This window comes from Ascaphus truei, chromosome 1 (genome assembly GCF_040206685.1).
Source record: "Ascaphus truei isolate aAscTru1 chromosome 1, aAscTru1.hap1, whole genome shotgun sequence".
NCBI lineage: Eukaryota > Metazoa > Chordata > Amphibia > Anura > Ascaphidae > Ascaphus > Ascaphus truei.
The window spans coordinates 168,401,802-168,427,481 of NC_134483.1; the positions used below are offsets into that span (position 1 = coordinate 168,401,802).

Below are 25,680 nucleotides of genomic sequence, written 5' to 3' on the forward strand. Positions count from 1 at the left end.
ATGGAAGAAAAACCTGTAATCCAAGAAACCAGGTGTTTTTGTATGAATATATATATATATATATATATATATATATATATATATATATATATATATATATATATATATATATATATATATATATATATATATATATATATATATATATATATATATATATATATATATATATATATATATATATATATATATATCCCTTTAAATCAATGACTAAAAATGCACATTCAGACTGGAACCCAGGGCCTATTAAAGCAGCAATCCCTCTAAAAGCCTCCGAGTTTAAGGGGCACATGCATCAAGTGCTGGTACGGATTATGGCACCAGTTCTGGCATGAACTCCCAGTGACTTGTGATAACCTGTATCAGCCCTTGCTGAATGTGCACCCAAATCCTACAATGACAGCATCATCCCCCCTGAGAATCGCCTGCTCTGTCTACCATTGAAAAAGTGATATTCTTAATCTTTAGTTTCTGAGGTTATCATGACAACATGGAGATAGCACTGGGCTCTTGGGAGAGCTCCATGTTAACCTCTTAAACAGTTAATATATGCTATCCTGTGAATAAAGAATTAGGCCGCCCCAAAACAAGTTTACTTAAGCCGTCATGTGCACCTATAGTAGGCACGACCGCAACGTCTTGGTCGCGATCGCTGGAAGTGAATGAAAATTGATTTTTCGGCGACCGCCGTGTGACGTCAGTGGGCACATGAGCGGTTCAGCCAATTAGGGCGAACTGCTCACGGCCACACCCCCTGCACTATACGCAAAAAATGCTGGTACGACGTCGCGTTGCCAGGACTATAAGCGCGGCCTAAGATTAAAAATAACCATAAAAGGAAAGCTGAGAAGTGGAAAGTAAAAAAAATAAGTAAAAAAGGCAATCAGCACAGAATGATTATTTGCTGTACAAGACAAATTTACATGATTTTTCAAAGCTGTTCCAATTTAAACGAAACACTGATCATTACTTATAACATGTTTTACCAGGAGGTAATACTTTGAGAGTTACCTCTTGTTTTCAAGTATGTCCTGGGCACAGAGTTATAATGAAAAATACTAAGCAGGGCAATTCCATTAGATGAATTCCTTAAGACACCTAGTGACTAATTCACTTGAATGGGCTACAAAAAGGGGCCTTCCAGCTCCAGGAAAAATGGCCCAATAGCCATTATGACCAGAAGCCATTGCAACACTGGCATATGGATTCAGAATGTGGCCACCAGCTCGGAATGGTTAGCTTTAAATATGACTTTCTTCTGAGCCCACCATCATATACATGGGATACAGGACATAAAAAAGGTAAGAACCCCAGGGTTTCTTAGTGAAACGGAAGTATGCCACATGTGTAAACTAACTGAAGTGGGGAAAATGAGATGTTTTTCTGACGTTTAACCATTCCTCTCTAATGTCTCTTGGTGACAAAACAGCTGTTTATCAAAACTAAAAAGTTAAACACTTGGTTTTTCTCTTGTTCTATGTTAAGTTATTATTAAGCGTAGAGGAAGGAACAGAGGGCACAGCGGATTCTGCAAATTCAAACTCATTTATTGAGCCAACACAACGTTTCGACCGTGGAGGTCTTTTTCAAGTGACAGTGGCATATACAAATCTGGTCTAACATATAAATAGTGCCCCAGACCAGATTTGTATTTGCCATTGTCACTTGAAAAAGACCTCCACGGTCGAAACGTGAGTTTGAGTTTGAATTTGCAGAATCCGCTGTGCCCTCTGTTCCTTCCTCTATGTACTCAGGACTGACTGCAGGCTTTCGTTCTAACATTGGTGCACCGGTAATTGAATCATTTTTCTCTTTTTAAGGTGTGCAGCACTCCTCTCTATTATCTGGAAAGTTATTATGAAGCCACATTAATCACAAACAAACAATAACAGTATGTAACGCACGACCATAAAAAACAAAGAAAAAACATCTATTTTTTTACATTTATTATTAAGAAACAAAATGTTGTTTTCTATTGTGCGGATGATTGAATTGTTTAAATGTTCTCTGGGCCTGCGGCATGGAACTGCCATTAGTTTACATTGGTCCTAACAGTGACTGCTACTGCCAAGAATAAATAATGAACACGAATGTATACTTTGAAATTATCCATACAGATCTAACAGAGGTTGAACTCATTGAACACATCTTTTTAACCTAAGCAACAGTAAGTCTATATTAATATGCAGTGTTCGACAAACCTATACATTTGCTCGCCCCGGGCGAGTGGATTTAACCCCCGGGCGAGTAAATATTGGCCCAAGCAGCACACGTTTGGTACTAGGTGGCGAGTAGATTTTTTTGTGTGGCGAGTAGATTTTTTGGTGATTTGTCAACCACTGTTAATATGTATATCTAAAGGTTTTAGCCATGTTATTACACCTCAGGAATGTTAAAATGTGGCTAGTTTGCATTCTTTTTTTGTTTGCCACCCGCATGCTAGTAAGAGCCAAGAAGTCCAATACAGGCATACCCCGCTTTAAGGACACTCACGAGTAAGTACACATCGCTCAGTAGGCAAATGGCAGCTCACGCATGCGCCTGTCAGCACGTCCTGAACAGCAATACCCTGTACCGAAGCTGTACGCAAGCGGGGAGACTATAGAGCCTGTTACACATGTCTTATTTACATCAGTTATGCACCTATATGACGATTGCAGTACAGTACATGCATCGATAAGTGGGGAAAAGGTAGTGCTTCACTTTAAGTACATTTTCACTTTACATGCATGCCCCGGTCCCATTGCGTACGTTAATGCGGGGTATGCCTGTATATTAAGTGATGGATTAGCATTATGTTAGCATTGGGAAAATGCATCTTCAGAAGTTACTGGAATATAAGGGGGATACCTGCTCAAACCTCCAGTGTTGGATATATTAGCTAGAAGGGTGCCATCGGGGATAGTTACTGAACCATACTCTCTATACACAAGATCCCCACTGATGCACCCAAGAAAACCGCCAAAAAAAACAAAAAAAAAAACCATAACATTTAATGGTGCATACATCCAAAACGGTGCAGGAAACAAACCAAATTATACCATTCATGTTAATTAAAAAAAAAAAAAAAATATCACTCTGCTAAAGGAGAAATGTAAGTGAGTGCAATGATAAATGTTATGTTAAATCAGATGTCGTCTCGTCATTCATTGCCGAAGTCATACTTTTTCCTACTTTCATTAAATAAATCTTACAGCAAAACAGATCATTGTTTGCTCATTATTTACATGGAAATGCATTTAACCTGAAGTTGTAGATGACCGAAAAACTTCCATCATCTCTTTTGTAAAATCTGATTCATTAGATAAGGGATGGAAATTTCCCATGGCCTAAATGGCCCATATCTGGAGCCTAGGATTCGCCCTCTCCATTGAAGCCGATCCCTGGTCGCATGTCGCGAGGAGGTGGGACTAGACAGTCACGCAAGCCCCCAGGCAGTCGTGTTGGTGGAAAACCAGAAGGCAGGCTGAGGATTGAATGGTGTACAGGCATACCCCGCATTAACGTACGCAATGGGACCGGAGCATGTATGTAAAGCGAAAATGTACTTAAAGTGAAGCACTACCTTTTCCCCACTTATTGATGCATGTACTGTACTGCAATCGTCATAACTGATGTAACTAACGCATTTGTAACAGGCTCTATAGTCTCCCAGCTTGCGCACAGCTTCGGTACAGGTAGGGAGCCGGTATTGCTGTTCAGGATGTGCTGACAGGCGCATGCGTGAGCTGCCGTTTGCCTATTGGGCGGTATGTACTTACTCGTGAGTGTACTCAAAGTGAGTGTACTTAAAGCGGGGTATGCCTGTACTGGTTTGGAGGTCAGCATGTATCACAGGTATGCACTGTCACAGAGAGACACGGAGGGGGCAGAAGTGCAGCGCTCTGGCTCCCAAGTTCTTTATATATTTTTTTGTCCCCCCTGAATTATATATTGGTCCAAGAAAAGTTTTGTAAAAGGTTGAGTCGCGTTAACAGTATGTGGTGTAGCTCTGCAATCTGGTAGAACGAGGCTGGAGCTGTTCGAAAACTGTACTCCATTTCACATCATGAAATTCATCACTAAAAAAAAAATAAAAGATTTTCCCCTTTAGAAGAAAAAAATTAAAATCAACTAAATTGTTTGCCACAATGTTTAGTAATTGGCCTAAAGCGGACACTAATATGAAACGTGTCACCTTCTCTGAAATATGTACGGGTCATATTTACCAAGTGGTGCTATTCCATAAAAACAGCTTGAGGCCCATACACTTGTTTTCCAGCACATGAAGAAGGTATCTCAACATGGCACTGCCTAATAAATATAGGACCAGGTGTACAGAAACACCTCAGACTTCTACTACTTTGTACACTCACTCTCCAAATCACCATTTGATGCAAAAAGGGGCAAGGACAGGTCAACCAAAACAAAAGCATGTCCAAATGTATAATTTTATTTTTATAAAGAAAATCAGAAAATTAGCTCACAATCCGATTTTTATTCTGCCCCAATGATAAAATCATCCGATTCCCTTTTTGCCAAATGACCAATTATAAAAGTGGACAAAATAAAAAAGTAGCAATAAGGACCGTAAAAACGCATTTACACATTTTTCTTAATCTAAGAAATGTTACGATTTAAAAAGATTAACATTTTCTATAAGGCAATTTCCTAGTTTTACGGTCCTCCTCCTCACATCATTGGTCAGATTAGCTGGGAATGCGTTAACAACACAAGAGATCCTGAAATCAATAAACATGCATCATATGACTGAAATAATACAACACACAGCATTGCACAACACTCTGCAAGCGAAAGGCTACATTTCTTGCACGGCTCACAATTCAGCCTGCGTGATGGCGGTCAGTGGAAACCAGCTTCATCTTGACTAATCAATAAGAAATCTGCTTAAAAAGGACTGGCTTGTTAAACCCAGATGAACCATGTCTCTCTTCCCCCCCCCCCCCCCCAACACACACTATAGCCAGTGGACTGCATAACATGAGACAATTGCTTTCTTATACCAAACAAGGCAAACAAGGTGAAACTGACGTAATTCTTTGCAATGGTAAACGGCAAGAAATTGTAAATATTTGATATTGCCTCACGCAAAAATGTGCCTGAGATGAGGCATCAAGTAAGTACCCTAAGCATTCAAACCTTGATAAGGTTTTCTAGAGTCCTGTTTCTTCTTTGCATCCATCTGCTGCAAGATGAGACAGACATAAGAGGAGAGGGTGGATGAGTCTGTCTCCCACCTACAGAACATCCTCCCCCACATCCCATTCCAATTGATACTCATGCCAGACAGCAGCATCTGAGGAGGAGAGGGGGAGGGGGGAGAACAGGGATACAACACAAGAATTGTATAGAAATGGTGGGGTATGGGGGAAGGGCGAGAGCAGCAGTGTGTACACTGAATCACCAATTCTGGGAAGGGACAATACAGTTCTTTGAGCAACACAAGTAACCTGCCTGACATTGTTTAGTAATCACTTTAGTGCCAGATAGACTGGGATGTACGGCAATTGCAAATCCTCTTGATACAGAAAGCGTTAATTTCTTCGTCAGTACAACCGACTGCTGCCTTTCGGTAATTTTTTTAAACCCTAGTGCAAGTGGAATTGGACCTGAAACGTCAAATACATGGGCTTCTTGGATGGGTGCCATTGGTCACATGGGGGTAACCAGATTTCTGCAATGTCCTATTACATTCATAAGCACATGTGACATTTTAAAAGCTCCTGACGTGCAGTGTTGCAATATGAAAATCAGGATACAATCCTGTATGTCCCAAAAAAGGGTGACAAAATGACACTCTTGTGCAAGATCTTGCCATGAGTATCAGTCCCAGGATTCATGGCGGTGTAATGTTGTGTGGGAGTACAACAGAAAACAAAGAAGGGGTTAGTCTCACCAAGACATAAGTAGACAAGGGGAGTAAAAAACAAAAATAATCCCCCATACACAGTGTTTATGCTTCGTAGCCTACAGACACAAACAGCCCTTTATATGTTCCACTCCCAAAGGCATCTTTAGCCCTATTATATCCAAATGTGAATTAATCCCAAATGCAAAGACAGGGGCAAGTAACACTGCTTTTTGTGAAACAAAGTCTTACATTGGGACATTCCATGGGATATGAAACCAGTGAGCAAATGTCAAGGGTTTAACACAAACTGGTAAAAATCTGTCCTCCCCACTCTCTAAGGTTGATTACACTTTTTTGGTTTCATATATCACAGACTTCTATTCCACGTCCCCCTCTTACTGTACACAAATAATGAAAAGCTACAATATAGCATTTAATACAACGAACATCCAGAAATATTGGCTCCCACTACCACTCAGTTACCAAAAACACCTAATGCGACTACCCAATTCCCCCAGAAAACCAACAGAAAGACCATAGCAGTAAGGAAATGAGCTTCCTATCACAGGAAAGATGACATGGGCGACATGACATGGGTGTGCGGAAGCCCTCATTGTCTATCACTATTTTTAAAGTCCTTTTGGGGTCTAAGGAGCCGGTGACATATTCCCGGCCGGCTGCGATGACGCTGTCCCATCCTGCAGTGAAAGGGTTAAGCTTGTGTCTCAGACACACTCTGTGACCGCCAGGCACAGGTGTAACCAACAAGTGTACAACAGTCACAACACACCACAATATATGGCTATATTCACCTGTTATCACACGGTCTGGCTCGTGAAGGGTTGAGAACCCCCCCTCCCCCCCTGTGCCAAGCTGTGCAGGAGATACTCAGCACCACTATATCATGATCACGGTGTCAGACAGCTCCCCCCCCACCCCTCCAGTGCTGCACATACCTGGCCCTGCACAGGTGACAGCGACGGATCAGCTCGGGGGGAAGGTGCAGGGTCACAGCCGGTGTGTGGAGACCCGACGTGACGCCACGCAGCCGGTTACGTCACTGCTGTCTCTACTTTCCGCAATGCATCATGCCCCACACGCGTCACGCAGCCACCGTCCCACAAAAACGTCACCCTCTGAAACAGCGTCACGTCCTAGGTCTGTACGTCACGGTCAGCGCCCAGGAGGAAATGGAGAGGGGGGGGGGATGGGGGAGAGAGGCCCGGACTGCTGCTGTGATGGGGGCGAGAGGAGGAAAGCTGAAGCAAACGGAACCGAGCAGCACCGACACCCGCCGCCGTGTGGCCCGGAGCGAGGAAGGAGGAGGAGGCGGCGCGGGAGTGTCCGGACTGAGCGGCCGCAGGCGCAGCCTCTGCCTTTGCTGGTGGGCGGGGCCTTAGTAGCACCGCTGACCAATCGGATAGAGGGAGAGAGATGCGACGTCGCCACCCGCAGCCTATCAGGAGCCGCGGTGAGTGGGTGCAGGGAAAGGGAGTGTTTAGCCCTCTTTCTACTCCGGACCAATCGCATGGCAGCGTGTTGCGTGACGTCACTTTATGGCCAATCACATGGCTTTATGATAGCCTCGGCGGACTAGACTCGAACGGGTGGTAAAGGAGGCGGGGCCTGGTTGAGCGTTGCCTACAGGGGTGCGGACCAATAGCAGGCAGGACAGGTAAGCGGCTGGCCAATTGGTGTGAGAGGATGGCGGGGCGGAGTTGTTACGGATCTCGGTGTGGGTCACACAGGGTGTCCGCGCGTGCAGGATGAGCTCGCAGAGGGGGAACGTGAGCCGCTCCCGGCCCCAGAAACACAGCAATGTCACCGCGTTTAAGAACGACAAGTTCGACACCAGCGTCCAGACCCGGGTAAGAGACCCGAGGAAAGGAAACCTCACGTGTACATGTGCAGACACAGCACTGTTACTATAGTATCATTACTGCAGTCAGGGCCCCGAGACACAGCACTGCTACTATAGTATCATTACTGCAGTCAGGGCCCCGAGACACAGCACTGCTACTATAGTATCATTACTGCAGTCAGGGCCCTGAGACACAGCACTGTTACTATAGTATCATTACTGCAGGCAGGGCCCTGAGACACAGCACTGTTACTATAGTATCATTACTGCAGGCAGGGCCATGAGACACAGCACTGTTACTATAGTATCATTACTGCAGGCAGGGCCCCGAGACAGCACTGTTACTATACCAGAGTATCATTACTGCAGGCAGGGCCCTGAGACACAGCACTGTTACTATAGTATCATTACTGCAGGCAGGGCCCTGAGACACAGCACTGTTACTATAGTATCATTACTGCAGGCAGGGCCCCGAGACAGCACTGTTACTATACCAGAGTATCATTACTGCAGGCAGGGCCCCGAGACAGCACTGTTACTATACCAGAGTATCATTACTGCAGACAGGGCCCTGAGACACAGCACTGTTACTATAGTATCATTACTGCAGGCAGGGCCCTGAGACACAGCACTGTTACTATAGTATAATTACTTCAGGCAGGGCCCTGAGACACAGCACTGTTACTATAGTATAATTACTGCAGGAAAGGGTCCTGAGACACAGCACTGTTACTATAGTATCATTACTGCAGGCAGGGTCCTGAGACACAGCACTGCTACTTTAGTATTACTGCAGGCAGGGCCCCGAGACACAGCACTGTTACTGTAGTATCATTACTGCAGGCAGGGCCCCGAGACACAGCACTGTTACTGTACCAGAGTTTCATTACTGCAGGCAGGGCCCTGAGACACAGCACTGTTACTGTACCAGAGTTTCATTACTGCAGACAGGGCCCTGAGACACAGCACTGCTACTATAGTATTACTGCAGGCAGGGCCCCGAGACACAGCACTGTTACTGTAGTATCATTACTGCAGACAGGGCCCTGAGATACAAAACTGTTACTATACCAGAGTATCATTACTGGAGAATCGAATCCAGACACACAACATTATTACTATATTGGAGTAACATTTCTGCTCTGCTTGCTACAGTACTCACTACTTACTACAGAATTTTATATCTTCAGTACCAATGCTATCTTATTATTACTGCACTACTGCTGATTTACTTACTAGCAGGGATTCTGAGCCAGGTTTACCGAAAATATTATTGCTCAAGATAAAAATTGAGGTATCTACAAAAAAGGAAATGGAAGCACAAATTCCTACTTTTAAATACCCCTTTGTCTAGTACAGTGTTATTGTTTTTGTAGCCATTAACCTCACCTGCCGAGTCTACCAACCTAGAATCTCAAGTAAAATCCTTTACCATCATGTCTATCTTTCTATACTTCTCCTAATCTGACTCCAAAAGACTTCATGGTCCCAAGGCTCAACAAAGTATCCGGCAGCTCCTCCTCTTACCGTGCACCCCAAAACTGGAACAATCTACCGGAGACTCTCACATCCACAACCAGTTTAAGTTCTTTCAAAACCAAAGCTGTCTCACATTTTAATCTGGTCTGTTACATACACCCATAATAAATAGTATCTTAACTGTGCGCACAATGTCTTGTATATATTATATACCCTGTTCACTTATGTAATTGTATTTGTAACCATGTATTATTTGTAATTTAACTCTATGCCCAGGACATACTTGAAAACGAGAGGTAACTTTCAATGTATTACTTGATGGTAAAACATTTTATAAATAAAATGCTCTGTGACGACATATCGCCAAATCCTGGTTCCACAGATGTACCTACCCTCACCGGTCCCATTGTCTGCCACATAAACTCCTCTCTACCCCCCCACTGCCAACCCCTTCATGTTTGAAATGGAAGGCCTGCTCTCTCTGCAATAAACATCCTGCACTTTACAACTCTCTTCTCTCTTCCAACCACCTGACCATCACTGAGACCTGGTTCGGCCTCTCTTGATACTGCCTCACTTGCTGCACTGTTTGACGGGTGGTCTCTACTTTAGTCGTCCCCTGACCAGGAAGTCGGCATGGTGCAGTTGTCGGTATTCTGCTCTTAGGGCTGGGACCCGCTGCGCCCGGCGGCGCGGGCGGCTGCACGGGTTTTCCCCACGAGCAGGGGAATCCTCCCGAGCCGGTCCCCCCTGGCTGCACAGCTTACTACACGCTGTGACGTGTCAGCTGCTAGGGGATACAAGAGCATTGTGATTCCTAGCTTCGACGCGTCACGTGGTGTGGCTGTGAGCCAGTGAGGAGGGGAGGCTTCGGGGAGCGGGGAGGAGTGTGGAGGGAAAGCAGCGCGAGTGCCTGTCTGTCTGTGTGTGTGTGCCTGTCTGTGTGTGTGTGTATGTGTGTATCTGAGTGCGTGAGTGCCTGCCTGTGTGTGTGTGTATGAGTGCCTGCGTGTGTGTGTTGCTTTTAATTAAAAACCATCAGCAGCCCGAGCCCGTGGAGGGAGGGGGGGGAGAGTAGCGGGTCCCTCCGCTCAAGCCACGCCCCCTCTCCGGCTCAAGCCTCCCACCTCCAGCCCCGGCTCCCGCTCCCTACAGACCGCAGATCACGGTCTGTGTATGTCAGCGCCCCGCCTGTATGCAGTGCGGGCGCGCTGACGGGAGGGAGCGGGGCCTTAGCCTTAGATGCACTTTCCACGTTACACACCCTTTTCCTTCCCTCCTTCTTTCCTAATATTAAACACACACCATCCCTATGTTCTCAATTCGCTTTCTCCTGACTCCCCTAATTTTAGGGGGTGTTAATATTTCTGTCTATAACGCTAATTCCCCAGCTGCCTCATCTCTTTTCTTTAACCCCCTCCTTTGGCTTCTCCCAGAGTACCAGGTCTCCTATGCATAATGATGGTCACTCGACCTTGTGTTCTCGTCTCTGCTCCCTCTAATTTCTCTAATTCTCAGTATTCACTCTCTGATCACCATCAACCTCTTCTAGTTCTTTTTGGAACTCACATAAAATAGACCTTATTCCGCTTTCAACATCTCTGCAAACTCTCCTTTCTCCTTATCCCCCTCTCCTGCTCAGACTTTAATTTGAATTTGTTGTAAAACAAGCAACACAATCTCTGTAACATTTTTATTTACCATGGCTTTTACATGGAAAACCATGATAACAAAGCAATCCTGTCTTTTAATAATATGAGCGGTGGCACAATGCACATATGGTTGAGAATGGTTGTGCTTTGGTAATATTTTATTACTACAGTACAAACTCTACTTTATTATTGCTACAGTCCCACTACTATGTGTTTTTTGAAAACAAGGACCTTAATGAGCTGTCCTCTATCTTCTGGATGGAAGCGTTTGCGTGTTTAATTCGGGGGTGCAACATTTTCTGGGGGGGGGGGGGTGCGGCAATTACAGAGGCCCGCTCTCTTCCCCACAATATTTAAAGTAAATGCCGGGGGAGTGCGCAAGGTCTCTGTGTAAGTCCCTTATCACGTGGCATCAAATGACGTCGCAAAGTCAGAAAACGCAGGACAAAAGCTATGGTGGGGACAGCAGGCAAGGGGGCGCAGACAAACAGTTTGACTTAAAGCAGCAATCCCCCTCAGAAGCCTATACAAATTTAAGTCCTTTCTGGCATCTGTGACAGTGATGGGCAATTAAACTCTGCTCCTTTGTGTGCACTACATAACGAATACCTTTTTTATGTGCTGTTAATGTCCTACTGTACCGACAACAAGGCGCAACATGTTTGTTTTTGTGTATAGCAAATAACAATATCACTTGTGAGCACAGTCACGTCTCAAGCCGGTTCTATACTGCGTGCGCAGTTGGCTGAGGTTAGTCAGCTATTCTATAAAGGTGCCGCGTGCACGGTAGTATGCGTGGAACCGGCCGACGGGAGAGGATGAAGAAAAGCGAGAATTTGCGCCGCTACCGCAGCTGAAATGTGTGTGTGTGTGTGTGTATGTACAATGTTATTAAAGTATATATTTCATTCAAAACTTATTTACACACATACAGTACCTCACTCGCTCACAGCATACACAGAAAGTGTGCGGAACGTGCACGCGCGTTCGCACAGGCACGCACAGCCGCACACAGTATAGAACGGCCCCCAGACAGTTCTGCATCCCTGCTTTTCCCCATTCTCCTATCATACAGTGCTTCCACTGCAGCAAAGGATTCTGGGAAATGACATTCCAATAAGTAGTGTCACTTTTTTTATTGACCGGTATTTATTTCTCCAATAAAGCCTTATTTTTTTGGTCATTTTTTTTTTCTATATCAGAAAGCAGCCAGGCTTACAAATAAATGTATTATTAATGGCAAAGTCATACAGGAGGGAAATAATTATGGGAGACAATGACTAAATGGTGAGTGAATGGCTCGTAGGTAATGCCTTAAATTTAAAGGAAGGCATGAGCGCTCACGGGAGCAAGGAAACTAGGAATTGAAGGACTGAAAGAAATATATACAAAATCGTTGCTGCTCTCTGCAGTGGTTTGGGAAGCGCTCCTTCCTTTTTTTATTTTTTATTTTAATATAAAAAAAATCAGGGCAATATAGACTGGTCGCCTTAATGGAATCCGCTTACAGTTTAACATCTGGTGCTTGTTAATCCTCTCTGGCGGCTGTCCAGTTTTTGCTGCCTCAGGTAATGATGGTTAATGGCGACACTGGAGCATCAGGGGGCATAATATGCAGTGCAAAGAAACAAGCGCTTCCAAGTTACTTTCCATGGCCGTAAAAGGCATTTGACTTCTCTTAGGTTTTTGTACCAGATGCTGAATCACTAATTACTTCTCTAATGACTTGTATTTCACATGGAATAAACTCTTTACCAACTTTTCTTTCACCGGCACGAGTGTACTATTGTGTGGATATGATCGCTTATTTCAAATGCCCCAGTGTTAAATATAATGAACCAGAGTAAATCATTGCAGGAAAAGAGGAATGTCAAGGAAGTTCTGAATGATGGGAGGTACAAGAAAGAGCTTCTTTACTGGAAAAACAATAATGGTGTGTGGCGAGCAGCAGGCACATTTTAAGTAAACTTCTTTGTGTTTTGTCACTCAAATTGTAATTATTCTCTAAAAAAAAGTATTTTATTCAATTAAAAACATCAAAAGCAAAATACAATGTCGGTGACAAAACACAAAGAATTGTAACATAGAACATGCGTGCTTGGCACACCCCCGTTTGTTTTTATTTTATATATACGACTCTAAAATAGCAAGGTCAGAAGTCATGCCGTAGTCCGTATTTTTAATAAAGCGTAAATAGTGCATCCTCTTAATGAGATAATTCTGCTTAATACATATTTTCACGTATACATGTACAAACAAATGAAAGTACATATAATCAGCTGTGTGTTTCCTTACTTTTCAGATTACATGTGTGTTTATGGGTGGGTGGATTGTCTGGCTGTGGTGGATGAGTGGTTGGGTGTCTCTACACATGCGTTGGCGGCACATACACAGTGTACACATGCGCTGCAGGGGTCGGACACCTATGTGCATGCGTGATGAGACGGGTGCTCCTGCACGTGTGTGGTGAGGGCCAATCCAGCGCATGCACATTGAGATGATCGCTCCTGTGCATGAGCACAGTGACTGCCGCTTTGACGGTGCTCGAGGAGATGCGGAGAGAGTCCCTGCGCATGCACTTGGTCAATGCGGCGACAACCACATCTGCGCATGTGCGAGGCGACAGGCTCATCTTTGCATGCGCGCAGCATTGGCCTCATTTGCCCACAACAACCCTCATTTGCCCACACTGACGTCACGTCCGTCTCACAGACAGCGCTTCCATCTCCACAAACGAAATTCACATGGTGCCGACAAAGAAATTTCACTTAAAAAATACTTGCGATAAACCCAAATAGATTGCAGGTTTTACAGCAAGTGGAAAAAGGTCTAAAGAGGCTGAACAGTAACTGTTTATTCTTTGGTCGATATCTCACTGATTCATTTAGTAATCTCTATAATCCAAGTCTGGAAAACGTATACAGCAGGGCCCGCTTCTCTGCGATACAGCGGCACCAAGAAGGGGGCCGCCATGTTGGAGCCTAAGTCGCGCATGCGGAGAATGGGCGGTTGCGCCCGGCACGCATGCGCAGACCGTAGTCTGTGCGCGCATATCGTAGGTCGCGCATGCGCAGAAAGGAAAAAATGCCGGTATGCGCAGAACGGAAAATCGCCAGATCCGCTTTCCGGCGATTTTTCACTATACGGCGGGCCCCTTGAACGGAACCCACCGTATACCCGGGGCCCTCCTGTACTCTGCCAGTTTCTGTAGTGCATGCCCCCTGATGGCACAAGAACCAACATCACACTTGCCCTGTACATAATCCCATTTATAAATCCCTTGTAATTTTCTTTTATTCCACGGGTTTGATAGAGCCCAACGTTCTTGTTATCCTAAATATTTTCAGCCGTTTTGATTCGGCGTTCTGCTTTCAACAAAATAAGTGGCATTTTGATGGGGGAAAAAACGTAATTTTTTTAAAATTAGTTTTCGATTCTCCTGTTAATCTGTGGGGACAGAAAAGCCTTTGTCCAAATCACAAAAGATGTTTCTGTTTCCATCAAGTAAATGGGACTTAATAGGGGATCAATCGGCTCAAAGATCACTCAACCATCAGAAACTAGTATTGAAAACTGAAATAAAAAATCCTTTTATTCACAGATTTTGAAACAGTTCAGAGTTGAACTGTCTATAAACCAGACATGTATCATCTGGCTTTGAGTATTTCCTGCTATTACTACTGAGTAATATCTGGAATTAACCTAATTAATCAGCAACCATTTCTATACCTAATGAACCTGTGACACATCTAAAACATGACCAGTTATATAGTTTATCATTTTCTAGTAGTGAATCAGCAATAAATAGTAGCATTTCCTTATTGCACTATAACTATAAAGGGACGCATGATTAGAAGCTTACATGTGCTGGGAAATAGTTGCTATGCCTGTTTGTTTGTAGTAAGAACATCCTCCTATTAACAGTGTTCTAGATTGCAGAATGTCTATCAGCACAGGCATCTCTCCTGGGTTGTTCTTAATGTCCTACTGTGTGATGGTAGCATGATTACTTACAACAGCGGTGCGCAAACTGGGGGGGCAGGAGAATTTGTAGGGGGTGCCATGGGCGGTTACAGGGGCCCCGCGCTCTTCCCCAAGGCATTTAAATTTAAACGCCGGGGGAGGCGCGAGGCCTCTGTAACTCACTTACCTGCTCTCTGCGGGTCTTCGGCGTCGCCATGGCAACTCGGCGTCAAATAACACGGCGGGATCACATGACCCGCGATGTCATTTGAGGCCGAGTCATTGGGAGAGGGGCGCAAACGCTGCGGCTCCCTGGCAGGAGGGCGCAGCTCAAGAAGTTAGCGCACCCCGGACTTACAAAACTTGACTTATATGTTATTACTCCTATACAGATGCAGCATCTTGTATCTCTAACTTGCCGCAACACGTGCTGGTGAACTGTGGACCAAAAGTCGAACATTGACAGCACAGTGCTTGGCAGGGGGAATGGCCCATCAGGATTAACACAGGGGGTCCCTGCTTCTGAGTGGGACTCCCACTGTGTGAATCCTACCGAGCTGCATCAGTCGGACTGTTGGGGGTAGTGGGGGTCGATAGTAGGGTGCCCATTCATTGCAATTGGGGTTATCTGTACTCCCATTGAGGGCATAAGCAACCACAGTGGTAATGATTGGGTGTATTGGCTAGTATTTCTTGTTGTGTTGTATTGCATTTTAATGTTTGTTTTATTTATTAGTGTGTATTTAAAAAAAAATTGCATCACAAATGGGCAAAAGCGTTATTAGACATTTGTGTGTGTGTGTGTTAGTTGTCCCAGGGTGGATGGTTAAGCCATCCGGGAAGGTTGCGGGAGGGGTTAACCCCTTCATTACGTAGCTGTTAAAACCAATAAGGTAATTAAGGGGTTAACTTATCCTGCAAGCCCCCCCCCCCGGAGGTCTAACCACCCTCTCTGGGGCAAATAGAGTACACCCTTCACCCACCCCATTAAACACTAGTAACCACTTAATTACCTTAGTGTTGGTAACATAGTTGATGAAGTTGAAAAAAGACACATCTGTCAAGTTCAACCTATGCCAAATTTAGACGACCGATAACTGCTAAGGTAATTATTGGGTCGCTGGTGTTTTAATGGTTGGGCATCAGCCCTTACTTGTTCGGACAGAAGAGGACTCCATCCTGATGGGTAAGTAAAACATTAAATTAATAAATATATTATGTGTTTTACTCTTTGAATGGACAAAAGCGCTTGTAGCCATATTGAGTTACCATTTGCCTATTCCTTTGTGTGTGGAGTGGTGGGTGAAGGAGTTGCCTCCGGTGGGTAGCTGGAGGCTTTAACCCCTTCATTATATTAGCAGTAGTAACTGCTAAAGTAATGGATGAGTTAACATCTCCAACTACCCCCCAAGAGGCCCAACCACCCACCCCGTGGCAACTACCCCCTTCACCCACCCACTCTGCCCCAACAAACCAGGTTGTTTTGTTTAACCCCTTCATTACTTAGCAGCTAGCCTCCAAAGCAGTGATTCCCAACCAGGGTTCCGTGGAACTCTGGGGCTCCTTGAAGCAGTCTCAGGGGTTCCTCCTATGGACCACAGACCCCCCCCCCCCCTCGCCCTGGGGGTGGGTTTTTTTTGGTATGTATTTTGTAGGGTAGATTGAGTGAGAGTGGGGTAATTGGCGGAAGGTAGAAGAGTGAGAGAAGAGAGGGGGCAGGAGGGAGTGAGTGAGGAAAAGAGGGAGTAAGAGTGAGACACAAGGGATAAATACATGCGAGACGGGAGGGGGGAGAGTTAGTGAGATGGATAAGAAAGAAATACATGGGTGGGAAATAGATGTGGCTCGTGAGGTGTGAAATGTTGTGACTGACCCCTGTCGAACCTAATATGTGTCAGCCAGATAGGGGTTCCCCGAGATTTTTCAAAATACTTAAAGGGTTCCTCCAAACAAAAAAGGTTGGAAATCACTGCTCCAAGGTAATGAAGCTGCTTTTAATTTAATTACATATTATTGAAGCAGGGTGTCTCTGGAGCTGAACTGCATTAATTTCAGCCCCTGGGGACCCCCTACTTCCCGAGCTTCAGACCCTGGTATGGGGTGCCAGTATCTCCCTGCATGTTTATTTCTCCCACGTCACATGACCAGGACATTTAAATGCACAGGCAATACCGTGACCTGTAACGCGGGAAGCATGGGGTCCCCGGGGCTGAAATTAATGCAGTTCAGCTCCGGAGACCCCCTGCTTCAATAATGTTGTTAAAATAAAAGCAGCGCGATTGCATATTAGAAGTGCACAGAGAGAGAGACTGATTCTGTCTAGCCAGTGTGCGTCTCTTCCAAACTGATGCAGCCTGTTAGGATTCATAAAGCGGGAGTCCCATTCCGGAGCCGGGACCCCCGCTGTGTTAATCCTGATGGGCCATTAGTCTTGTAGTGGGGATTCCGCGTGCACGAGGGTGCCAGGACCCGTACGCTTGGCGGATTCCATGCAGACTACGCGACCAACGATCGTGCTGCATCTGTACCTAAAGAATGAGTTTTTATCCTTTCCAAACGCTTCTTTCATTTGCTTTTCTGTGCGAGTGTGTGCTGGGTGAAAAACTGTAAACTTTCTATGGAGCATCTGCTAACCATCGTCAAACAATTATAATCTGAATAATCACAGGTTATCTGCTAGCTTTGATGGCTTAATATTTCCCTTTGAATTTCAGACGTAGAGTTAATTGAGCGCCTGATCAACTTTCTTCAAAGCATTTTACGTGTGTGAAACATGTAATGCCACCCCCTTTAATCCACAGTGTTGCAAAACATGAATTCTTTGTTCTTGATGAAACAATGTGTTGGGGGGGAAAGCAGCAAGCTCATACCTATAATTGTAACTGTTGTAACCTTTGTGCTTTCGGCACTTGTGTTCCCCTCCTGTGGTAGAAATATACAGCCCTCCAAATGGCTTGCAAAATTCAAGATTATTCTGTTGATGAATGGGAACAATATACATTCTTCAGTGTCTTTCAACCGATGTACTAGGGATCTTTGAGTTCCCTGGGCATCCCTAAATGGTTTCTGGCAATTTTCAGGCCTTTTGAAAACTTTATCACATACAGAAGAATTTACAATGTATCTGATCTCAGACGCACTATTAGAGAGACTTAGGGTTCCTTTCAATGCATCTGATCTCAGGCGCACTATTAGAGAGGGTTGAGGTTCTGCAGAATTTCACAATATAATTATACTGTTCCTTAACCAAAAATAGTTGAAAGCCACTGACATGCTTTGCCATATAACCTAATTGTGTTTTGGTGTGCAACCACTACCAGCTTTACAATGCAGAGTCAGTGATTGGGCTCAAACAAATTGGTCCAAAAAGGTGACACAGCTGTATTTGGCTTTCTGATGTCTTTAACACAAGCTATGCTTTACAAGCTGTGTAATGCTGCAGGTAAAGGGTATAGGGAAACATCCCTGTTTTTAACGATTGTGGATGCCCTATGACATAGCTACCACGTCATGGGGTCAGATATACATGGGGTCATCATGGCTGATTCGCTCATTTGTCGGGATAGATTGTTGTCAGCGCTCCACATCAAAATGGAAAAATAGACGCCGCCTTTCACATCTGTAATCTCGCGATCATGTGGTCACCATGTGCCGGAGACGCGCTGTGGCACTCTGGTACTGTAGCCCCTATGTCACTGAAAGGGTATAATGGCTAAAAAGCAGGGGAAACTGACTTGCTCCATCTGCTTATTTGTATGCGCTTACCAAGAATGCAATGTAACAAGCTTGTTAGCAGTTTAAACAGTATGCCATCACACTGAAGATTGGAGAGTGGCTGGGGGAGACTTGCGCTTACACCTATCTGTTTCTTGTCCTGCTTACAGACGTTTTCTGAACGCTGGTGTAGTAGAAGAATTGGCAAAGTCTGGAATAGTCAATTGAGTGTTTGTCTTTTTTATGTTCCTGTTTCTCTGTATAATATACATTTACTTGTGCATTGCAATTATACAAAAGGCTCAGATCCATTTTGTAGTGTACTAGAGAAACTTTGTGTTTCCCCTGTTAATTACACTATTTGTTACAAACATCTAGAAGAATGCAGTAAAAGCATTGGAATCCATCCACTTTGTTTTAATGTCGGGGAAAAAATCTTGTAAATTAATTTGTTGTAATGAGAGAGATGGTTATGTGCATTCATTGTGAAGTACAAACTGGATGAATGCATCCATAATTTAAAAAGGTACATTTTTGTACTAATAAAAGAAGTGTCTTAATCTCAAAAGTATTGGCGTGATAATGCTGAGCTCCTAAATTTGCAACTAAAATAAGTGTTCTGTAGATGCAAATCTGAAAAATCCCTTCATTTATCCACCATCAAACAGGCTTTTCATTTTATTACTCTTGTAAAGCATAAAGTATGAAATTGACATCTTTTTTTTATTTTATTTAAACCCAACTCTAATTGGAACAGTTAAATGAGTGCAACTCATTGTTTTAAAATAAAATGTTTAATTGTTGCTGAAAGCTATAGTATTTATTCTAATTATACCATTTATGAGGCCGTATATTTGTTTGTTAAAAGAACTTTCTTTATATTGATTCTACGTTGTGTAGTTATTTGGAAAACTGTTGTCTATTCCCCCTTCCCTACTATAATTTCACATGGGCCTATATAGGACGGGGTCCTTATTCAGGTATATACAGTATGGGTGGATTCAGACACTCCCTGCTTTAGGCCGATGCTAAATGTTATCGCCCTATCAGATTTCCTTTTGCATGCCAGCGATGTCCAACCCTTCTGTGCTGATTTTCATAATCATTTTGTCCAGATAGAAAACGTAAAAGCCAACAAGCGTGTTGAAATCTATTTCGATTTCTTAACACTCATTTCTTGTAACAGGAAAAACTACTGTGCTGTTTATCAATGTTCCTAGATTACTAATTACAGCTCAACCCTGTTACAACGTGAATCCGCTTATAACGCGATGCAAGCGTGGCTCCCAATTTTCATATTTATGAATACTTTTCAACATGGTTATTGGTATCTTAAATACTTTATTGTACGATGCATACAATTGTACATTATTTCTAACGCGAACCGCTTATAACGCGATGTGAGTCTTTGGACCCCAAGCACAGCGTTATAAGGGGGTTGAAGTGTATATATCTATATCATTACTGTAAAAGAAACCTATGACATTATAAATCAATCTCCCATTTTTACAAAAACGTTCCCTGGATTAGTGTAATTTATCAAGTACCAAGAGGTGTAGCAAACACACAGCTGATGCATGCTGCAGTGTTCGTGTTTTTGTGTCTGTTTCCATGACAGTGAAAATGCTGGTAAATGTCATTTTCGTTACTCTCTGGCCTTGGATAATTACTAATAATAACCATTACAGAAAAACTGGTCTTAAACACACGTTTAGGCCAAGATCCACAAACGTTTGTATGAATGGGAGTAAACGCGTGCTTAGGCTGCGCTTATAGCCCCTTGCGACGGCGACACGACGTCGCTCCGAAACAAATACATTAACTCCGTCACGAGTGCTTATAGTAAGCGCGACGGAGTGACCAAAATTTTAGAAACCGCGGAAATTTGTTTTTGTTTTTAGAGACTTTTGCCGCCACATGTGACTGTCTCTATCTAATCAAATTGCGCGGCCCGCCCCTTTTAGTGGTGTCACTGGCCCTGTCGCCAGCGACATCGCTAAAAATCAAATTGCAACTTTCGCCAGTGGCGAGGGCGACGTCGCTGTCGCCAGCACTATAAGCGCTGCCTAAAGCTTAGCACCCCTGGGCTACGCTTATAGTGACATCAGGCTGCGGTCGCTGGAAAAATCACATTGAGATGACGTCCAGCGATCGCGACCAATCCGTTGCTGCGTCGCGCTTACTGTAAGCGCTCACGACGGCGGCAATGCATTTGTTTTGATGCAACGTCGCTGTTGCCAGCACTATCAGCGCAGCCTTATGTGGATTTAGGCCTTACTTGCATAACCTTGAAAAAAATTAAATATTAAAAAAATTTATGATTTGGAAACCAAAATAATGTGCACAAAGTTGTTTTTGTGTCAAAACAAATTTTTTTGAAGCATTTAGATGACAAAGCCAATTTAGAACCTGGCTAGTGGTGGCGTGCATTTTATAAGGATAAATTGACATTTTATCCACACTTATCAATCTATTTTTTCTTTGCATTTCAGAAATTAAATTCAAAATTACAGGATGGAGTTTGCCAGCATTGCAAGGCCGTGCTAGAGTGGCGTGTAAGATACAGGAAGTATAAGCCTCTTTCTCAACCTAAAAAATGGTAAGTTACTGCATGATTTTCAGGGCTTGCTAATGAAAAGCAGGGTTGTACACACACTTCCATGGAGCTTCCTGTTGGATGCCTTTGGAAAAACGGTTTGCCATCAGGGCAATGATTTTGAGCGAGCCATGATCAAGCTTGTATTTGAGATCAGAAACTTCTTCCAGAAACATGTAGCTAGAATATTCATGTTACGTGCTACATATACGATACGTGAAAACAGCACTCAATGGACTTATGTAAAAGAGCTTTTTATATACAATGTTTTCGGTCCCAGGTACAAACCTTCCTCTTGAGTGGCTCAGGAGGTCCATCTTCTCCCCCGGTCAAGAGGGGATCCCCCACCCCTTTCGATTTGGGGCGTTAATAGCCCTTCTGAACATCAAGAAGTTGATGACTGAGCCTAGAGGAATTCCCTTGTAGCCACAACAGGGCATCCGCAGGGGAATGGAGCCCTGTTGTACCTTGTGGGGCTCAGTTGCGCGTGAGATCCCATGCTACAGAGGGGGGCGAGGCTAGAGGGAGAGCTCTCCCTTTTTTGACTTTGGGAGGGGTGTCAAGATCCTCGGAGACCCAAAATGTTCCTGCTGGTAGTGGTGCAAGAAAAGCATCACTGCTGCTTCTCTTTTGCCGTCTTCACCTTGTATTAGTTTTGCCCCTGGGGGAGGAGCCAGAGTTGAGCTTGGGGTAGGTTTAGATTTGTAGTTGGAAGTACGGTAAGGGCTAGAATTTGCCGCATGACTAGAACGCACATTTTGAATAGGGTTTGGAATTTGTGTTGAAGTTCAGTGGAAGCTTTTTTTTTTTTTTTCCTGTTTTGTGGTGGGTTAGTTTATATTTTAGTGTAGGGATAGGGTTAATATTGGAGTAGAGTTTACTGGTTTGTTTTTTTTGTTGGGGGGGTGGGTCAGGGCTAATTTTTGGGTAAGGTATTGGGGTTTGGGTTACGGTTAATGTTTTGGGGGAGTGTCATGAGTTGTTTTGTAGTAAGGTGTGATTTGTGTGTCTACTTAACTTAATATGGTTCTTTTTGTTCTGATTGGGCTTAAAGTTGGAAATCAATACAGTTTTTGTTTTAGAAATACAGTTTTTGTTTTATAAATACAGTTTTTGTTTTAGAAATACAGTTTTTGTTTTGGAAATACAGTTTTTGTTTTGGAAATACGATTTGGGTTTGTTTGGTAACATTTTAGTTTTCTGGTAAGGATGGTCTGTGGGCGCAGAAAAAACGCGGGAATGGGAACCTCGATGTTGTCCTGATTCACCGGCGCTTTAGGGGAGTCCAATCATCTGTTCCTCAGGCGCTGGCGTCCTGCACCAGATCCCGGAGGTTTGGACAGTCTCACGAGACTTTGCCTCCGTCACTTCCGTGCCGCCTGTAACCAGCTTCACCACTTTCCAGCTTTACACTTCTGTATTCGCCGCCCGCCTCCGGCGGAGGAGGTGGCTGATTCTCTGGTTTGCTAAAGTCTCCGCACTCAGTAATGCGTAGCCACAATCCTGACTAAGCCCCTGCGAGCGAAATGCATAGGGTTAATGGTCGTGGCTACGCATTGCTGAGCGCGGAGACTTCAGAGAATCAGCCATCTCCTACGGCGGACCCCAAATACGGAAGTGAGATGTGAAGCTGCTTACAGGCGGCACGGAAGTGACGGAGGCAAAGTCTCACGAGACTGTCTAAACCTCCGGGATCTGGTGCAGGATGCCAGCGCCGGAGGAACAGATGATCGGACTCCCCCTAAAGTGCCGGGGAATCGAGACCATATCGAGGTTCCCATGCCCGCGTTAATCTGCGCCCATATGTGAGCAGTGTTTGCTTGTAATTGATGTACAATACTTATACAGGCTGTGCTTGGCTAGGTTTTTTTTCTTATCCCACATGCCACAAAAGGATAGACTTAAAAACAAATGCAAACACAGATTTAAAAAAAATTATTTTTTTGTATATCATTGTATATTTATATATTTTTTTGTTCTGTTTAAAAATGTGTATTACAAAAATATGGTATCCATACTCTTTCTGTATAAAAGTGTTTTTTTTGTTTTTGTTTTGTTTGAGCACCCAAAGACCAGTCAAACCGTGGCATTTGTCTTCCGGGTTGTGATCACCTGATTGAGTACGACTCACGTGGTGGCGGAAAACTCTCGAAACCCTAAACGGAAATCACCCCCTTGATATGCCAGCAATCTTGATGTACGTGGCAGCCAAAGGGTTACATTTGTGTATTTTCCTTGTATCCTGTGTATTTTATCATTCTAACATGCTGAATGCTGGAAAGCATTTTACAATTTTAAATTGGTTTTTATATATGCCTAGTTAGAAGTCGTATACAAAATGGTTCCCCTCGCGCACAGCAATGAGAATGAAGTACAGCAATAGACAACAGATAATTACTTCAAAATATAATTTTACTGAGGTATTGAAAAGAATAAACATAAACAGACAAAATATATGCAAACACCATATGCACATAGACTCCGTAAATCACATGGACCAATGTATATCCAAGATACAAGGATACATAATCTCAGTATGGTGGATTATAAGCAACTGTCTCGCATTAATTGCACTGTTAACCAGTATATCAACTCTATATAAGAAAGCAAATACTTGTCCGTTAAAGAGACAAAGATTGTTGGTCCAGTGTCTGCAAGCTTTATCAAGGGCTCGGAGGTTCATCATAAAGACGACATTAAACAAAAATTCTATTGGAGCACTGTCATATAGGGAAATTACACACCGACGTTACAAATAGTCACAAGAAAAGGGGGTTGAGGACCCGTTCTCCTGTCCCGTTCCCACGCTGTATGAATGTAGTACTTCCCTTATGTGATGTACCCAAAGCAAATAGTATTGTACAGTAGCAAATTTAGAATATATAGAATCACTTGGCGTGTATCCTGTCCTGCTTAATGGCTCCAGGAGAGGATACACCAGGACACACATGATTATATCTCTCACATAAGCGATTATATCTCTCCCTTTTTGTGTTTACTTGACTTTATTTAAAATTGCATTTTTTTTTTTTCATGTTGGCAATTCTGAAATATGTGACCAGTAAATTAAAAATATCACAGGTAGTAGTAGTACGACATGCAGATTTGTCTCAAACAAATATATATAATTTGTCTGGGTTATTAGCAGGAATATTATTATTGGAGTTTACAAATGCCCTCAGATTTGAAAGGGCTAAAAGCTTTGAACTTATGACGAGGTAATAAATGGCTTTTTTTAGCATTTTCTTCAGCTATCCAATGACAGCCCATGCTTTTTATGGCAATTTCTGTAGTTGGCACCCATTCAGAGAAGCTTGTTTGCATCTGCTCAATTAAAGAAGAAATTCCGTCAAAATTTGATATATATATATCTATATCTATATATGTTTTGTTTTTTTTTTGTATTTTTCTAATAACTTAATTGGAAACCAGGAGGGCTTTACTTCATGGACCCCTGGTCTCTGAGGTACCAGTGTTCCCTCATGGAAAATTAAATATGGCCACCAGTATCGTCCAGTAGGAAACCGCAACCAATGTTGTTGTCGCTTTTTGTCCTGCGGTTTCAGCGACATTTGTCAGCCATGGTGTTTCCCCAGATGGGAGCTTGAAGACCGGTAACTTCACAGATAAGAATCTCTGGAATCGGAGGTTCCAATTTTAAAGCATTAAGGAGGCCAGGCCAGACTGCTGCGTTAATATGTAACGTTAACTTTCCATTTTAGCATCAAGATGTGCATATAAATATCATTGTACAGCTGCAAAAAAAAAAAAAACTTGTAAATGTTTTACATGCTTATTAGTACAGTATGTATGTGGAATGAGTCAAGAAACTTGACTTTTGGACCATATGTCCAGTATAATTTCAGAAAAGAGTTCACTAAAATAATGTATTGGTTCTCTTTGAATGTAATGGTAATCTACATTTGCTAAACTTTGGTCACATTTCAAAGTCAGAATAAAATCACAAATACATGTTCATATTTCACATTTTGATCCATATTTGTCGTTAAATATGCATTCCAATTAGGATTTACAGAGCGCAATATACAACAATTTGTCAAACAAAATGTGTGGTCTTCTCATATTTAGAAATTTTGAGTTGTTAGTTCTGTGAGTTAAATAATCTGTGCTACTCCTGTTCCTGGAAGATGTGTCGATATGTAAGTGCCTTCTGGAGACAATCCCGTGGGTGTTAGTCTGATGAGGTCATTCGGATAAAATCTGCTTGTTGGGCATATATTGATCATCACATATATCATATGACCATTTTTTTTTCCAGAATGATCAATCACAATGTTATATTGGTTTAAAGTATAGCAGGTCATCTCTCATAAATAAATACAATGTATAGCAAGTTTTTCCCCCCCCCCCCATCAATTTAGATTTTAAACAAATATACTTTGTGAATTGTACTGTAAGTATACCAGTTGCATGCATATGTTTTATTACTAATCATTGGCATTATTTGGATTTGTTGTATTGTACAGTATTGGCTCTGAATAACTGACCCCTGACATTTGCATTAAAGGTGCATTTGCTTCCCAAAAAAAAGTCATAACTTTTA

General features: G+C 43.2%; 2 protein-coding genes across 5 annotated transcripts in view; one reads left to right on the top strand and one right to left on the bottom strand.

Moving 5' to 3' along the window:
• Window positions 1-7,245, bottom strand: part of ABHD17B (abhydrolase domain containing 17B, depalmitoylase) — a 32,249-nt gene extending 25,004 nt beyond the window's left edge. The window contains exon 1 of one of the 2 annotated variants that reach the window (XM_075598028.1): window positions 6,808-7,245. The gene's annotated coding sequence lies outside the window, so the exon portion shown is untranslated. Of the gene's footprint in view, window positions 1-6,663; window positions 6,716-6,807 lie in introns of those variants that run through there. The other variant, XM_075598039.1, reaches the window with a different exon arrangement.
• Window positions 7,246-7,550: 305 nt separating this feature from the next.
• C1H9orf85 (chromosome 1 C9orf85 homolog) overlaps window positions 7,551-25,680 on the top strand; it is a 44,900-nt gene continuing 26,770 nt past the window's right edge. The window contains exons 1-3 of one of the 3 annotated variants that reach the window (XM_075598078.1): window positions 7,551-7,719; window positions 21,013-21,119; window positions 23,179-23,331. In XM_075598078.1, coding sequence (XP_075454193.1) covers window positions 7,618-7,719; window positions 21,013-21,119; window positions 23,179-23,224 — 255 coding nt within the window. In that variant the 5' untranslated portion in view covers window positions 7,551-7,617 and the 3' untranslated portion in view covers window positions 23,225-23,331. Of the gene's footprint in view, window positions 7,720-21,012; window positions 21,120-23,178; window positions 23,332-25,680 lie in introns of those variants that run through there. The other 2 variants (XM_075598087.1, XM_075598098.1) reach the window with 2 other exon arrangements.